This window comes from Passer montanus, unplaced genomic scaffold, assembly GCF_014805655.1.
Source record: "Passer montanus isolate IOZ18808 unplaced genomic scaffold, ASM1480565v1 scaffold27, whole genome shotgun sequence".
Lineage (NCBI taxonomy): Eukaryota > Metazoa > Chordata > Aves > Passeriformes > Passeridae > Passer > Passer montanus.
In genome coordinates, this window is record NW_024367372.1 from 3598757 (window position 1) to 3617693 (window position 18937).

An 18937-nucleotide genomic window follows, 5' to 3' on the forward strand; every position below is an offset into this window, starting at 1 on the left:
TGTATTATCAGAAACGTCTGAGTAACTTGAATAGCAATAAAAAGAACATCAGATTTATAAATAATCAGACCCAAGATATTCTGAATACTAATCAAACTCCTAACAGATCTTACTGTAAAAATAATAAATCACTGTAGGTGCTAATCCTTAAAAGGCAATCATTTCTGCATTTAGAAACTCTGGATGAAAATTTGCTTAAACTGATGCGATTATTTCAAAACATAGTCAGAATGTGATTAAAAACCTTAACTTGTGACATGAGGTCTGGCTCTGCTTGTTACTGCATTTAAAATTACCCCTTAGTGAAGACTCAAACCAACCTCCCACTCAGTAGCTCTATTTGCTCATATATTCAGATTTCTCTGTTGTGAAAGTAATAATTCAACACGCCAACAGCAGTGCTTTGAACAGTGACATATCCTGGAGACCAAACCTAGCACAAGTATGGAAAATATTTCAAACACAATGAATAGAGAATAAGAAGATTTAGACAACTTACCATACTTAACATCAGGAACTGTTACAGAGCTCTCAGCTACATTGGTAGCTAGAATAATCTGAGTTTTGAAGCAAAAAAAGAACAAGGAATGCATAAACAAAAAATTACTTCCATTAATGTTTCTACATGAAAAATCCAACTTGCTATGAAGAAATATAATTGTAATGGCAACACAGCATTTCTGCTCTGCATACTAAAAAAAGCAATACCATGCAAGGACAATACAAAACCCCTTGTATTTTCTTGTTCTGAGCTAAAAAAGCATAATAATGTAGTGCAGCATTAGTGTACAGGAAGAATGGCAATATTTCCTTGTGCCTTTGCCATAAAAAAAATCACACTATTGGCAGCAATACTCTCTTAGCAATAGGAGATGAAGAAAACCGAGGCAGCAGTGACAATGTGGGGCACACAGTGGGACAGTCCCCCACACTGGGGCACTACTTTGCTGTTCAGTGCCACCAGCAGCACCCCCCTGTCATGGAGGTGCAAGAATCAACATGCACAAACCATTCTGAAGGATAAGAACAGGCAATAGTTTGAGGGTAACTTCCCCAAGGCTAATGCACCTCTCTTGAGGTCTGCACACCAGTTAAAACAACAGCTTGGTAAGAAAGGCCATCAGTTTACACTCTGAAAAGCTGAAGTTCTTTGTCCTCATAAAATGGTTTGAGTTAGAACAGCTAATATTACTTAAATACATTATTATTTGCTATTAGTACTCTAGCAAGAAATTTCACATGCTTTAAAAAAGTCATGATTTAAAAATATTTACTTTTCTGTAGCCAGGAACCGTAGCTGAAAATACTTTACTTTGTTCCTCCAATGTTGCACATGCATGAAGTGGGTACACTTGCCACCTAAAAAAATATATTAGTGAAATATTTACTGATGCAAGAATATTAAAGTTGATTACACTTCTGTGCTAAACCCTATTACGCACTTAAAACTCATACAGCTGAAAGACTCATATTCAGGTTTAACTGAATTGAAACAAATGTGGTCTAACTTACCTTTGGAATTTATCTGAGAGGCATGAGTGCATGTATCTTATTTCACCTAAACCTATGGAAAAAGTAATCATGAGTTTAATTTTTCATTTTAGTCATCAGGAACAATTCAAACACATCTACTTCACCTATTAACTGCCTGTCATTATTACCTCTTTTTTACCATATAATAAAATGGTAGAAGAATTAAACAGCAAATATAATAAAACTCTGAAAACCAGTCAGTCAATTTTTGAAGAACCATTTGGCATTAATTTTACACTTAATAAAGATATGAAGACAATTTGACAACATTCCGTTATTAGTCCTCATTTCATTTTCTTATAACTGACAACACATGCTGAATATCTGTCTGGTTTAGGCTAAAATTGGGTATTTCTGCCAAAACAAGTTCTTTCAATGAACAGGGCCAAGGGAAAAAAAACCAGCTATTTCTGTCTCAGCCATCTCACCTGTGGCTATTCCAGTGCCCATTTTCCGGGGCATGCATTTCACATCTGCCAGGGGAAATCTTATGACTAAGGGATGTTTTCTGTTTTCCTAAATACCTCCACAGACATAAAATCTTTCTGAGAAGTTTAGTTTGCTTCTTATTGAGACTTCAATTCCAAATGCCCCATTTTCAAAAGCCTGTCCCACAGCGGCCTTCCATGGAGGCTGTTTTTACAATTAAAAAGTTTGATTCATGTTTGGCAGAGCAGACTCTGCATCATCACTGTTAACAGAAATTAATTAGTCAGTCTGTAATTACTGACTAGACACAGCAGGCGGTATCTGCTGATGAGTTTCAGAAGTGACAAGAGTTGACTGACCATGACACCTACAGAACACAAGGATCCCACCAGGAGACAAAGGTCTCAGAATGAAATGGGAACTAGTAACATAACCTATTTGGCAAACATACAGCAACAGTAAGGAGAGCAGGGCATAGAGAAGTGCAGAAGAAAATATGGAACAGACAAAAAATGAGACCAACACCAGCAGAACAGATAAAATTAGATCATTTGGAACATCTTCATGCATGTACATTAAGAAAATTACGGTTTAACACAGTACTTTGCACCACCTGTTACCTACAAAGAGGCAAGTTCTGGAACCAAAGGAGAGTTGAGTACTGAAGAATACTTATCTATAAAGAATCAGACTTAGCATTACCAAAAAAAAAAAAAAATTAAGCAGTGATCAAGACAGGCAATTAGAAGGGAAAACATGGCATCCTACTTGAGACAGCTGCAGCTCCTTTTGGAATCAGACTCTGCCCCATCACTGAATTCCACAAAGACAGTGGGCAAATATCCCTTAACAGCATCCTCAGCACAGCACTGCTCTTTCTGGCTGCTGCTGCACACTCAACTTGACAAGCCAGTGGGAGAGTTATTTTTAATGTTCAAAATGCTATGTAATCGTTAGCCCTCAAAAAAGCAGCATCTCAAATCAACTTCCTAAATGTGGATGTTAAATGTGTAAAAATAACCCAAAGCTCTGCCTCAGTGTAAACTGAGGGCTCGCCTCCCCTCCTCTCCAGTTCTGTATAAAACATTTGTGAGGGAAATTTCAAGGGGTGTTTGCTAATTCTGTGGTCAGGATCAGTCATGAGTACCCAGTTTAAAACCAGACAAGGTCAAACACTGAACAAATAAAATACAAACCTGACTGTACCAGATCATTACCACACAGGTTTCCACAAATTTACCAAATGTATTTAAACAAAAAAAAAATCCAAAACAAAATTAAAAAACCAAAACAAACAAAAAACCAACTCAAGATGAAAGATGAAGATTTAGGATTTGAAAATGCTAAGGAGTAATTTCAGACTGAAATGAAGCCTCAGAGGGGCTGAGAAAATCTGAAAACTCACCAGACAAACACCAATATCAGAAGCCAGAAGCAACAGATACGGCCTCCCCAACCTTATTAATCACAAACTGGAATGGGCATTACCTTGACACAATGAAGTCATTCCTTCTACCCATTAATTTTATAGTGAATGTAGTTCCAAGAAAGGCAGCTCTAATGCCTTTTAGCTAGTGGGGAGCACTCTCCAAGGAAAGCTGCTCTGCACATGCAGTGTATCTTTCAGCTGGTGTGCTGGGATTCCAGCCCCAGTCCTGGCATGCCTATTCCTAAGCTCAACACAGCAGGGAGATGACATTCATAAACATTTTACGGAGTTAGGAAGTCCTGGTAGGGGCAGACTTCACTGTGTCCAAGGGACAGCTGCCCTGGACAGGCAGGTGACTCTCCCCTTGAACACAACCAAATCTTTTCCAAGTTTTAAATTAACAAATGTTCAGCACATAAAGTAAAAGAATATTTGAAACCACCAGGTTAACAGATTTATGATGTTCAGGAAAACTACTCTGCAGGCTAGTTACACTGCCTCTAAAATCCAGCTAATGAGTTTAAATAAAAATGGCAGTCAAAACAAAAGCCTACAGTAATTTCTGTGCAAAACACCTTAGGTTTCATTCCTTAAAGAAGACCACATGTACAGGCAGTTTTCTGATCAATAACCTCTAATGTCATCATGTTTACTTTTGAGCATGCCAACCACACCAACCAATGTACATGGAACGAAAAACATGAATTTGAGCTTTTACAACAATTTAAATGAAGACCACACTATATGCAGATAAGGAAACATGTCTAAAAGAATCCTATGAGCTTCATACAATCATTAATAATTGCACCAAAAAATTTAGCAACTGCTTTTCTGCAGTTTAACTACAGAATTAATTTCATTATTTTTAAAATACATAACATCTTAATTTTTGACTCACAGCTTTTCCAATTACTGCCACAATTAAACCAGTTTCCAAGAAAAAATGCCCAAAGAGACCTCATTTAAGTATGTGTTTAATGAATCCCTGGTAGAAGCACCAGAAGAAAGCTCATTAGATGACAAATAACAAAAAAGAAAGTTAAGACATATACTCGCCTGGCAAAAACACAAGCACGCTGCCACGTTCCAATGTACCACTCCAGCTCTTTTTCTCCCTAACAAGAAAACACAGCTTCATTAGTTTTACAGTCTCAATCTACCTCATTACCCCAAGTTATTTTATTCTGGAAGAACAAGCAGAAGTGCACATTTTTTCTAACATGCATTATTTAAACTTCTTGAAGAAATGAAATTTCAACCATTATTTGCAACTTTGCTTTCTGAAAAATGCAAGATATAAACCCTACAGAACCAGAGCAATAGGTTTAGTGTTTTTCTTCAAAACTATGACAAAACAGAAACAGTCTCATTCTACAATGAAAATAATCAGAATTAGGTTACCTAATACACAGTATTAGACAAAAGTGGTAGAAGTAACTTTATTACATTTTCAGATATCACATCTGAATACCATTACATCTTCAGCTACTAAACATCAATTTACAAAACAGAGCAGCAAAACCCATTATTTACTTATTTCACATGTCATTAAGGCATTAAACAGCCAGTGAAAATTAATGCCTAGCTTTTATCCTTTTTTCCCATTAGATAATGTATGGTTTAGGCTAGAATATAAAGTAGTATCATTTATATTTATATAATTCTTTATATAAATACTCCTCAGCTCTGGTCTGCAGTAAAGAATGTATTTTCCATATGACATGGCTGCCTTGAATAGTCACTCATGCTTCAGGGCATGAAGTGCACTTTAGGAACACTGGGTACAAATCAAACAAATATGTAAAATAAAGGCATAGATGCAAGTAAAAATTAAGTTTCCACTGATAACTAGGGACTCTGCTGCTGCCTAATTAGATTCTCATTTCCCCAAGAGACACTTATTCCAGATCTTGAACTGCATCTTACCCATTGCTCCTCTTTTCCAACTCATCAAATGACTGAATCAGAGACACTGCCACTTGGTACATTTTCTGTTCTATCACTGGTTCCCCAAGGCTCTCAGGATGAAACTTTGGAGAAGGAAGCAATGAGGTTAACACAGCATAACTGGCTAAAAGACTGTAGCTCACATATGTATTTCAGTTTCTCAAGTGCTTTCAATTCAAACTGATCCAGTACAGAAGAAGTAACTTCATCTGATGAACTCATTACCTTCTAAATAGAAAAAATTTCTAAATAGAAATTTTTCTTCAAGCATCCTACAATTTTAATGCTGAAGAAATACTTCTGATATTTACCTACTTAAGCACCAGCCCACCCTCCATTAATTTGCAGAACATGCTCCTTATCCTGAAGTGTCAAGCACACAGGAACTGCGCAGAACTCATGGGAACAGGATGACAGGGAGGAATTTGTGTAGGGAAGGCAGAGTGCTTCTCACAGCTGCTATTACACAGATCTCTCTACCTGCCTGCACATAAACCATGTACCTCATTCTCCTTTAAACTGATTTTGCATTTAATGGGTTTTGGTCACACCCTGCCAAAGAATTACTGTTCTGCTGAACTCAGTGGAACCATGGTGATCTGTCTACACCGTTTTCCAGCATTCTGTACAAACTCAAGGCTTTAGTATTTAAGAACAAAAACCATCAAGTCTTCAGAGCAAAGACAGTAACTTAATCACTTTTCAGTTTTATGCTTAATGAACTAGACCTGCTATGAAAAAGGTCTATAGCATTACAAGTTTTTCTCTTGTAGGGAAAATAGCTTTTGATCATTGCTCACCTTTCACTCTCAGAGTTTATCCTCAGTCTAGTGTGAACTCTTTACTGAACCAAGTGTTTCAGAGAGCTAAAATCACAGACCACTTAACCATCTAAACTATTCAAATTAAATTAGTAATTTTTCTACCAGTTTCCCATTGTAAAGGAGCTCATAACAATCACAAAAGCCCAGCTCCTATCACCAATCTGGAAACACTGATTTAGATCAGCGTTTGCTACTACAACTTCAGTCCTCAGGTTGATTAACCCAGCAGAAACTTTAAAAATACTTGATTGTTTTCTTCAAAGTGATTTTTGCTCCAATATATGTGAAAAATCTCAGCAAGTTCTCTTCTGGGCTGCTGCAATTTATGATTTTTTGGTTTATATTATCCCAGCTTAAATAACTGTCAAATTTGTCTTTTCAATTTTGCTACTGATTGTACCTTTAGTATTCTCTAACATGACAAGGCTTCCACATCACTCCTAATAAAAGGTAACAACATGACAAATAGCAAATCCAAACCCAGTCAGCCCTGACTGAAATAATACAACATAATCAGAAGAGCTTTTGACAGCAGCTCACTACCTTCCATCAGGACTCTGACTCTAGCTCCATGGACATGAAGGAGTTTTTACCTTTGCAAGCCAAAAATGCATTTTGCTTAATTTCTTAAATTTGCATTTCATATCTCAAACACTATACAGAACAAAAGGCAAATATTTACACAACTAGCTTTAAAATTACCTATAGATACAACCTTCATGCATGTTGCATTAAACCTGTGTTTCAACGATTACTTGGGGCTTAGAGGTTGCTGGTATGACAAAATCATTATTCTGTTAAACATCCAGAACAACTTGTTTACCAAATAAACTAGTTTTTTGTGCACCTATGCTCACAAATTAAGAAGCACACCTATAAATGACCCAAGAGTAAGCCAGTGCTACACTGAGAGATGTTTCTCCCTTATTTTTATTCTTTCCTACAAATGAAGTAATACAAGTAAAAAGCTTTATCTTTGGTTCAGCTGGATGTCTGTCTAGCCACAGCAGAGAGTTTATACAAACATGCATACAGAAGAAGAAAAAATAATGACTGGCATTTCTGTTCATCTTCCAAATTACAACAGCATCTATGAACTGACAAATTATTCAAGTCAAAACTAGCTCTAAAAAATTTATTTTCAAGCACAGTTTTAAAACATAATCACATGCAGAAATGAGTGATGTATTAAAGCCAAGAGCCCTGCAGGATTCATGGAAGAATTCTACATCTCTACAGTAACATCCAATTATTTTAAGATTTTTTGAGAAGGGATGAAGATTCACACTTCACAGTCAAGAGACAATTACAAAGAACTAAAATGATTTTGAATGAGATGCTTTAAGAAATTATTGAAGATTTATGTAATGTAGTTTTACAGTTACTAATTTTAAAATCAAAAGTAAACTTCGAAAAATTCTGTTTATCTAAAGAGCAATGACTGCATTTACTTTTAAGTGCTGTGTTTCTTTATGTAAATTTTACAGGCTTTTCTAGGTGAAAATAAAACATCAAGAATTAAAGCCTGAAGCCTGTACCTCAGGCAGTTATCTGATTTAGATTTTAGCATGATGAAAGATGTGCCTCAGCCTCCATATGGCAGCATTAACTCATTAACTGTCTTAATACTCACATTCCACTTTCATTTCATTAGAATCTTACACAAGCCATCTTAGACCTTCCACATTTTAATTTTTTAATTATAACTAGTACTGGGAGAAAATCTTCACACACATCACCATAAGGAACAAGATCCAGACCAAGTGCTTTAGAATTCAATGTCATCCTTTTTTAATATAGATATAAAAGCAAAGAACCAATAACACTTCAGTGCTTCTATTGTTGCCCTAAGTGACAAGAAACATCCTGGACAAACATACTCTCCCCATCCTGCTGAAAAACAGAATGGCTATAGATAGGACAACACAAGATAAAGAATCAGATGAAAACTTTAAATAAAAAACACAGGGAAAACAAGTATAAAAAGGGCTAAGCACTGAAAGCAGTTCCTTTGTTTGTGATCTCTGAGGTGAAAGGTGTGCAAGCTGACATTCAGCTCCAAGTGCAGCTATGACAAATCAAATTTGACTGAAGGAAACTTCTTACTCAATTTCCTGGTTATCTTTCTGTTGTCATCATCAAAAATCTTTTACAAAGCCCCATGTATTACATAACCTCCTCCCTATTATTTGGCTGTGATACTAATGTAAAAATGCTGATGGGCCAACGGCTACAAGCAGTGAGTTTGTTTCTTTGTTTGCATTAGAACGTCAACAGTTGACAGCCTTTTATTTTACCTTGCCTGTGCTGAAGCATAACCAATGCCAACATGAACACATATTGCTTATGTGGTACAGCATGAGCAATTATTTTCTTCTGGGCTTCCTATTTTATTTTGCTATTTTATTTTCTGCACAAGTGATGGATGAAACCTGAACAGTAACAGTGTGTTCTCCCCACTGGTACTTTTTAAGTGCATGTCCCAACTCCTTCATTGTAATAACATTCTAATAGTGTTTTGCCTTATCAAAGCTGACTAATAATTACACCCACATCCCAGTTATTTTTAGACTGGGTATCATAATACAGGCCTGAGTGCATTTGTTGTATTCTGCTTTAACCTGTTTATTTTGCCTTGAACCGTACCACTGAAAAAGCTCACTCAAGTGAATTCCTACACAGCTGTTTTTCAAATGTAAAACAAACTCCTATTATAAAACCACAGAAAACAGATCACATATTTACATTCATTCCTTCATTATCTGATGTTTACACAGATACCTGCTATAATGCCAGAAATTCTAAAACAACAAAATATACAAAATACATTCTGTGCAGCTTATGAGCTAGATTGATAAAGCAAACACATCTTCAGCCAGCACCTACTCTCCTTAAGCATCAGAGAAGCAGTTCTCCAGCACAGCCCTCCAGGGATCTGAGAGGCATCAGTTATTTTAATATGTTTTCATTACTCAAAATTACACATTTGCCATGTGTAACCATTAACCAGGCTTATGTGGTTACAACAGAAAAAGGCTCAAAACTACTGCATAACATCTCTGGCACTATTTAAAAAAAAAAAAAAAAAGAAAAAAGAAAAGAACCAGGACAGAAAAATAGTAAAGCCTCAGCTGATAGAGAAGTCAACTTGGTAACAAAGTTCTAATCAAAAATTATTGTTTTCTCTTCATTTCATAGCACTTTCTGCCTTTGATATATAACAACAATATGAACCAACCCAGGAAATATTCCCTGATTTTGTCAGCTATATTCAAACAGATCTGTAGATCTATTTATGTTACTTTCCACACACTTTTACACTGTTCATTTTGAATGCAACTATCAAACAAAATGCCTCATCCTATTGAAACGTTTCTGTTTCATGAAAGAAACTAGTCTGCTCATAAGAAGACTCCTGTTTTATCATCATCTATTAATTCTTAGCTAGAATTGCAATATGAAAGTGGCTATATGTCATTTGATTACACAGTTTTCAATTGACTACTCCAATTTCTTATTATGTCAAAATAAATGAAATCATATTTACAATACCTGTAAATCAAAAATGTCCTTCAAATCATCAAGATAGTATTCTTCAATTGCAAAAGGTCTGCCTTCCACCTTAAATATGCAGACTGGATTCAAACCATTATGAACTGGAAGTGCAAAGTAATCAGCTAATTCTTTAGAGTTGATGGAAGCAGACATCAATATTATCTGTTAAAAAAAATGTACAGCAGATGTAAAGCATTAATTTTAACACAAATTGTCCTGTTACATGGGACTCTCCATTTCCTCCTCACGTTAAATGATCTAATTCTGATTACTACAAGTATGTAACTTAAGTATATTTAAGACAATCAAACTAAATGCTTAAGATACTGTAGTCAGCATGTGGACAGAGGCAAGCACCTGTAAGAGAATGGCTCAGGCCAGAATGCCTAGGGTAGACAACATGGTGAAAATTCAACCAAAAACATACAATACTCTTGATAAAGATCTCACCACCACCCAAAACAGAAATGCTGTAGAACAGAAAAGCATTCCCCTTACAAAATGACAGGAAGACAAACTAATGAAAACAGCACTGTACCACTGTGCTCAGGCATAAGGAACACATGGAAAGGGCGGGCTAAACCATGAAGCTTTCCAACATGATCCTGAAAGGAGAAATTTGAAAGGACTTAATTCTGCAAATATATGAAATCTGTCCCACTACAGCATGGATTGCCTCATGGCTCAACACATAGTGACTCACCTATGCCAGGGCAATAGGCTAAATATAGCCTTCTCTGAAGACTGTCAAAACAAAATCCAATCTAAACCTGCAGTTACAGGCAAGGAATATTAAACTATCCCTTCTAGACAATCTCTGTAATCTGGACTCTAATCTGTAGGGAATCCTTCCAAAGTGGAAAGAAGTGACAGATTCTTAGCACAGTGCCTGAAGGGTCACATAACTAAACCAAGAGTCTGAGGCACTCCTGAAGCAAAAGTTCAACAAGCACAAATCACCAATGTGGCAGATGAACACATCAGAACAGATGCTAATCAAAGAAGGCAGTTCAAGATCAAGCAGTCCAAAACCACTTGTAGAACACAGATATGTCCAAAGACCCAGTAGATGATACCAAGAACTGTTACTACTCACTATGGAAACTGCACTGATTGGTTTGACCCAATAGAGACACTCTTAATCTCAGGTTTTCTTTCAACAGCCCTATCCCAGCAAGATCAACCTCCAAACACTCCAGCTTCTGCTTTGCTTCTGATATAAAAATAACAATTTGCAGCAGCAATCTGCCAGAAAATCCAGCATAATTTAAATTGGTTAGTTCAGCAGGTAGATCTTGTCCTCAGTACATCAGAATCACTCAACTAACTCCTGTTAGTTGATGCAATACTGAATTACCTGCTGCTTCTGAGATCTGCAACTTCCAAACTAGGAAACGAACAGCTCACACACATTTCATACCACCCTGAGTTAAAAATGTTTCATTTCCTCTCTTAAATAGGGATCCTTGCACCCTTTTGTTTCATGAATCCAGGGAGGATGGGAGGAGAACCTTATATTTTCTAAATGAATTTGCCACATCAAAGCTGCCTTTCTTTACAGTTTTTCAGAAGGGGCTGAAAAAGGATGAAGTATGAGACACTGGGCTTGCTATAAAATTCAAACTGAATAGCCCATTGTACTCTGCTCAAGGCCTGCAAGTGAGATCAAGAGTTCCCCTTTCTTCATGAAGAAATTCAAAGGGACAGCCCTCCACTCTCTCAAATATAGGTCTCTCTCAGATTTGTACAATATTAAAAAACTGTCATCTGCAGAAACAACTGCAGAGAATGATATAAAGGGGATAAAATTTTTCAGTGACAATTTTAAGAGACTGAAATGGAACTACAGAGAAAAATGAAAAATTTGTCAGGAACCTCTTACAGAAAAATGTTTTCTAACAGAAAAGATGACAGAGCCTGTAGGAATTCCTGCCACTGAAACCAACCCAATAATCAGAATAAAGGACAAACTTCTCACAAACTCAGTTTGATCAAATTATTGCTCTTCTCTGTAGGCAGAACCAAGTGCTAAAAAAGGCTGAATAGTTTCACATAACTGTCTCTAAATCTAAAGACAAGAATTTTCTCTAAAATCTCTATCAGCATGAAAAGGGATAAAAAGTGAAAGATGTGAAGTGCACAGCCATGTCCTATGCCAAATGAAAGGGCACTTTCAGTGACAGAACGTTTGGAGGACCTAAAGACCAAGCCTGAATCAATGTGATGGACTGCACATAAGAACACATCATTCCTTCCAAGGGTAACAGAAACAGCCAACCTAGACTTTTAGATCAGGAAAAAATCACATTAAACCATTACCTTGAAGCACTTAAGAGACATGCAGCCTCACAAAGGATCTGCAGTCCCAAATAGCTGCACAGAAAGATACTGAGTTAGCCTAACTCCATCACTTGTATTTAATCTCTAACACTTCAAGAGTTCAATACTTTGAGACCCCAAAGACTAAACATGTCTGTGAATTCTGCTTTAGTACAAAGCAGAATTGCCCAACATGCAGAGAAAAAACCTCAGCCAAATTCTGATACCAGTTCTGCCCAGAAATCACAGTACAGCATTTCTGATCTTTTGTTATTTCTTCAAATTTCTTCAAATATGTCATCCCACTTAAACAAGAAGGCTAAGTATCTCCAGGAGTTAATGCTACCATTTTAACCACGAATAAGCACTGCCCTCAATACCCAATACGTAATTCTAGTCAAATATCCATCGTGCATTGTTTAGCCTTAAGCAGGCTTTAGAAACTAATGCATTTTAACATGAGAGAAAAAAAAAAAAGAAGTCTCTCAGAACACATTACAGCAGCCAGGAAAAGAATGCCCCTTAGCTTGCTTACTTATGAGGAGCTGCAAACTAAAAAATATTTTAGTAAAAAGTAATAACATAGTAATGCAAAAATTTTCTGGCAAGAAAAAAAAGAAGAATTCAGTCTGAACTCACCTTTACAGACTGTGAATTTGTACACAACAGTTTACGGGTCACCAAGAGCAAGAAATCAATTTCTTCTGTGCGCTCATGCACCTGGAAGACATTATCCACCATTTAATTTTCATTAATTCATCCTCTTCTTTTGACAATCTCTTACTTTCCTACTCAATTTTATGCTTTATTTTTGTAACTTAGATAACAATACATTCTCATAGAAGAAAGCACACACCTTTTGAGCCTAGGCATGCTAAGAACACTTTAAAATCCCAAAAAGAGTCTTGAGATAACTACAGACCCCTTTGTGAAAATCATGTCACTCTAAAGCTAAGAAAATCTAGAATAATGACTAGAAAAATCAATCTTGAACTCTAACCACTGGTTGTACTAGAGCTGACAGCACCAAATGAAGTCTGTGATACTGATGCTGGGTAAATCAACTATACTGGTAAGAACCCAAATGATCCAGGGACTGTTTTGGTTTGTCTGAAAATAAGCAAATCAAATACATGTGCCTCATTCCCAATGGCTTCCAGCTATGATCCAATACACAACTGCTTTCTAAAACATTAATTTACACCCAATTCTTTATATATCCCAGCACCCAAGCCTTCTGCCTGCTCATTACAGTTCAGCAAATACTTCTTCCCAACATTATCCATGATGACCATATTCCTTTCTTGAATTACACTTTTAATATTTCAATTGCAGCAGCTTTTTTTGGAGTTCAGCCTTCACAAGTCAATATTAATGTCCTGGAAGCTAATTAGCATATTCTAATATAATGTAAAGATAAGATTTGTATTCAATGCCATCCCATTACAAAAAAAAAAAAAAATTAGCTAAGGTAGTTTTCAGGCTGACAGTAAGGTCTTGCTGTGAGAACCAAGATTTTTGGTCCTAGTTTAAGTACAGTCCTAAATGTGTGCAGTACACTGAGAGGGATGAGACCTGCAGTTAAAAATGTTGTGGAGAACATTCAGTTGTTAAAAACAGTGACTTGTGGACTCAAGATCACAATCTCTGTAGTAGGTATGGGGAAAAAGGGGGCATATGGGCAAGAGGAGGCATCAGAACCCTGGCTGAGGAAACAAAATTAAAGACTCCCAAAAACTCTCCCCACACTCTCAATTCTCAACTTGTTGCTCAAAGGAACGTTAACAAGCCTATTTCAGCAAGTGTTACCTTGAACAGCTTATATAAAATATCTTTAAAAGTAGATGTCTGCATTTCTCTTCTCTTGCATGGCAAGAGACAAAAGAGAAGGTTTCACTAATATGAAAATTAAACTTACATCCAGCAACTTACTTCATCAATGAAAATGTGCGTGAATGGAGTTAGGCTCTTGGCAGAAACGATTTTCTGAAGAAGAACTCCAGTTGTCATATACAGCAACCTTGTCTCCTTTGTTGAAACGTTCTCTAAACTTAACTAACAACAGTAAGAAAAATACATACTAGCTGGAAACTTATTTATTGTAGTTAGAGAAGCATGCATGTGAAAGAACTCCAAAAATCAAACACAGTGTAAACCCACCAAAATTATTTACTCCAACTTGTACAAGTCTCCATACACAAGTGTTCTTACCAGAACCAATTAACTGGTTTTTCTTTGGGAGAAATTCCCAAAAAATGTAAAACTCCAAAGTTTTATCAAGTATCACAATTCCTTGCTGGGGAGCTCAGACTAAGAATTCTTCGAAGACATCTAAAGGTATAAGCACACACCATCCTTTCCTCTGATATAAAGAGCAAGAAAAAGATTTTGCCAAAATGTAGTTTGCAGGACAAGAAATGAAAGAGGTTTAAGTTAAGTTATCACCAAGATGAGGCAACTTACTCCTGAGAGAAAGGTTCTACAACCCAGAATGAAACAGATTTTTGATTTCTATCAGACTTCTAACAGACTTTAGCTATCTCAGATGTAGCCTACCCAGACAGGCAGAGCTTTAAATCAGCCCAGAGCAGACACATGTGCACTCCACCATTTCCCTCTGTTTTTGTTCAGCTCACACAAGTGCTGGTGAAACAAGCACAGCACATCCACATACACTGTCCTGAAGACAGTCTGGAAGCACAGTATCATTCTAAGTCTTTGAGACTCAAAGAATCAATTTAGCAGCTTAACAACTAATTAATTTAAAGTATCAAAAATCACGAAGGTTTACTTATAAAGTACTTTGAAACAAACAACATACATAACTGTCTTGGTTTTGGCTGGGACATTTCTTCTTAGTAGCTGGTACACTGCTGTGTTTTTGGGATTTAGTATGAGAATAATGCTGGTAACACTGTGTTTTGATTATTGCTGTCATGTTTATGATGTGGCACAGAAGAAAACAGATAACAGATGAAGCAGAAGCCTGACATGTAAGAGTCCATGCTATGAACATGTCTGTCACTCTCAGTTAAAAATCAAAACCCTCCAGACCTGAAAACTGTACAAAATTAGATTTAACGGTAACAAACACCTGACACACATAAATGGCACCATATGTAGCATATTAGAAAGCAATGTGAAGCTTTGTGAAGTAGACATATGAAGAAACAGAAAGCTCTAAATGCATGCTAGCAAACACATACATATCGCTCTAAGTGGAAGAAAGGACAACTGTACAAAATCAGATTTAAGGGTAACAAAGAACACCTAACACACATAAATAGCAGCATATGCAGCATATTTGAAGTCACCTGAAGCTGTAGACCTATGAAGAAACAGAAACCTCTAAATGCATGCTAGCAAACACATACATATCACTCTAAGTGGAAGAAAGAAAGAAACAAGAAATAGAATGAAGCAGAGGGGAAGAAGAGCCCAGTAAATTTTGCTCAGAGGAAAGGACTCCAGCAGCAGACAATTCTCCAAGCTCTAAGTGGAAGAAAGGAAGGAAGAAACAACAAGAAATAGAATGAAGCAGAGGAGAAGGAGAGCCCAGCAAATATTGCTCAGAGGAAAGGACTCCAGCAGCAGACAATTCTCCATGAACATCCCTCCCAGGGTCAACACCAGTACGAACCCTCTGGCCTAAGGAACCAGAGCAGCTCATCCAGAGACAGCTGTGGCCCAACCAACAATGAAACCACCATCACAGCAGCTTAGTGGGGTACTGACAAGGAGCTGATCAGAGCACCAGGACCTGTGTCAAAAGAGCAATGTGAAAAAGTTTAAACAGAGGGACAGAACTGAGCTTGAAGCTGAGCTGAACAAAACAAAAGGAGGAGACAGATTTAAGAGGAAAAACTAGTTTGAGTTTTTCGCATGTTACAAAAGAATAACAGATTGTTTACAAAAAAAGCTGGTCATAAATGCATTAAAGTTCTAAGAGAGCTGGCAAGTAAATGTAGTAAAGTCAAACAGATAGTTTGTATTAAGGAGCTATACTTAGTATTACTTAAGGAGCTGAAAGGAAAAATGACAGAATGTAGTTCTCCTGCAACTATTTCAGTGATTAATAATGTAGACTTGTCTCATGCAGACACATATTTTCTGTTGGAATCCCACCAGGATTTACAGTTCAAATTTACAAGTTGATTTAATTACAGACATTTAGCAGGAAACAGATAAACAGCAATTTCACTTTAAAAGCAGACTCTCTAACATTTCTTCAGTATGCTAGATATGCTTAAAAGTAATCAAGGAATATTATACAGTACTTTTTAATGCATTTTCAAATACAATTTGGATTTCCCCATACCTGGTATCCTACAACTCCACCAAGCCTCCATGACCTTTCCTTGCTAATCCACCTGGCAAGGCTGCTGGCGCTGATCTTCCGAGGCTGGGTCACAGCAATGTTGCAGGGCAGAGAGTGGCTCATGCAATAATCCAAAATATACTGGGGAATCTGGGTGCTCTTTCCACTGCCAGTCGCTCCTTCTACAACCACAACTGAGTTGTTTTGTATGAGAGACACTATCTGAAATAATTTTTCAAGAAAACTCGTAAGTATGTAAAAGAACTCGAAACAGGTTTCAAACAGATTTGAAATATCAACAGCTTCCAAGCCACAGAGCAAGTTTCTTTAAAAAACTGTGCCATCTTTTCTATCAGAGATAACTGGAGTCCTACAGGGCATTAGAAGATCACAGAAAAGAGTATTAATGTATATATTTTACACAAATACCTAAAAGTGTAACAGCAACATTTCCTCCTCTAAGAAATTTTATGCAATAGTTTTGTAAAAAAACCCAGAAGTTTTGTACTGTGTTTAAAACAGGAACAGAAATTACCTTACAAAAAACAACAGAAACAAAGTAACAAAAAAAAACCCACCCAAAACAGAACATTATTTTCAGCTTTATTCCATGAGAGAAAGTAAACTGACATTACCTTTTCCCTGTGTTTGGCTGTAGGCATATCCAAATATTTACACTTACTTATTGGTACAGAAATTGAATCACTTGGTTCACACTGAGACAATGAAGTACCTAGGCATAAAAATAAACAAGAGTAACATTTCAATACAGAAAGGAAAAGACCAGCAGGAGATTACGATGACAGTATTTGGAAGCCTAACTTCTCTAAAATGTGAACCACATACTGTAAGTATTAACAGAATAAATATTTTTTTTAGTATTAGTAGACTGAAGAGATTTTCTGTATTTATGCAATTGGTGTTTTACTGGAAGCAACTCTGAAAAACATAGCTTTTATGTTTAAACCACCATCAGTGGAAAGGATGTATACAACTCTGTATATCTCTTAATTAAAAAAACTGGATTTTTGCAGTTTGTGTTACAACTGCCAATTTTACCTGTATACCCAAGAATTTTTTACAATAATGAAAAAACGATGCCTTATTCATTTATCCATGTTGTTTCCCTTAAAATCTACTGGATCCACAGTACAAAATAACCTGTAATAACCTGTATTTGATTTGAATACCATTATATTTCTACGACTTGGCCATTAAAATCTGCTAAGCACCATGATGACCTTTCAATGATGATACTACACTCTGCAGTCTCTTGGCAGAAGTTAGTCCCCATTAGCTCTGGGTGATACAGAACAAAAATCTTTCAGTGCCAGCCTAAGTTTCTGCTCAGAGGTCTGCAGTCAGTTTGACCATGCAAAACAAAAGAACAAGTCTGGAGGTGCAGAAGGGGAAAACTTGGACAAGACTGTGGTAAACAATAATTTTGCAAGTTACAATTAAACAAACAGCTAAAACACCCATTGCATAATGAAATCAAAAATAGAAATGCTTTCCATTTCAAATGGGTTTCACCAAGTATTATGGCAAAATGGGTACTTACATACAGATAATAAAAACCCTGTACTTCTTTTTATGTAATCTTTTCTCTAAGAAATAGAGTAGTGAGACAGAATTCTATTAATCTTTCTACAAAGGCAATAATTACTTTAAAATAAAGGCTACATCCTAAATATTTGACTGCAGTTACAGCTCCCTTTCTTTGGAAAGTGTAACGATCTCACACAGCAGTGAAGCAGAAGCAGGCAGAACACATCTTAGCTCTGTGCCATACCTCAGCTTGTTCCATGGCCCTGAACTGTCTCAGTGTCAAAGAACATAAATTAAGTTATTCTAACACTAAAAAAAAGCCCCAAAAGCTGGACAGCTCACTATGACAGTTTCATAAGGCACTAAAAACCAGTTCTCCTAAAGCCACATTCTGCAGCAGAAAAAAATCATTTACCTGGACTCTGCAATGCAACAATGAAAAGTGATCACTGCACAAAGATCTACTTAGCACCACTAAACACAAACAAAAGCAGAACTTGATAGCAGCACCCCTTTGAAACATTAACTGTCCTTTTTAAAAAGTACTTTTGGTCAAGGTTCTAAATATATTCCCCAGGAAAATGCATATATATAGCATTCTGCCACAGCAGCACTGCACGAAGGCTGCCTGGCTTCCCTCTGGCACAAACATGTCACAGCTGAGACATCCATAGCTGTGTGTGACTTGACCAATGCTGGAAGATACCTCAAGCTGCTAGGGAACAGATCCCAGTAGCAGCAGATTCCTGCTAAAGCAACATCACCTTCCCACCTCTATCAAGTTTTCAAAGAAACAACTGCAATTTTGAAAAGTTAAAATGTTAGAAGAAAAAAGTAATTTTTTATAGTGCTTATAAATAAGGAGGGAGGCACAAACAATTCAAAAGGTAGAATTCATATCATAACCATCTGTAATGCAGTAGAAACCCCAGTGTATTAGTAAGAAATCATTAACCTGAAATTCAATAAAAAAATTTATTAAAAAAAAAAAAACAACCACAAAAACAACAGAAGCAAAGAAACAGCTACCAGTAT

General features: G+C 36.6%; 1 protein-coding gene across 1 annotated transcript in view; it reads right to left on the reverse strand.

Annotated features, from left to right (window-relative positions):
- Positions 1-18937, reverse strand: part of TDRD9 (tudor domain containing 9) — a 69399-nt gene that overhangs the window by 27877 nt on the left and 22585 nt on the right. The window contains exons 3-12 of the mRNA XM_039712940.1: positions 16990-17087; positions 16355-16576; positions 13969-14091; positions 12676-12756; positions 9715-9879; positions 5318-5421; positions 4448-4506; positions 1513-1564; positions 1275-1359; positions 500-557 (exon numbers count right to left, since the gene is read on the reverse strand). Coding sequence (XP_039568874.1) covers positions 500-557; positions 1275-1359; positions 1513-1564; positions 4448-4506; positions 5318-5421; positions 9715-9879; positions 12676-12756; positions 13969-14091; positions 16355-16576; positions 16990-17087 — 1047 coding nt within the window. The remainder of the gene's footprint in view (positions 1-499; positions 558-1274; positions 1360-1512; positions 1565-4447; positions 4507-5317; positions 5422-9714; positions 9880-12675; positions 12757-13968; positions 14092-16354; positions 16577-16989; positions 17088-18937) is intronic.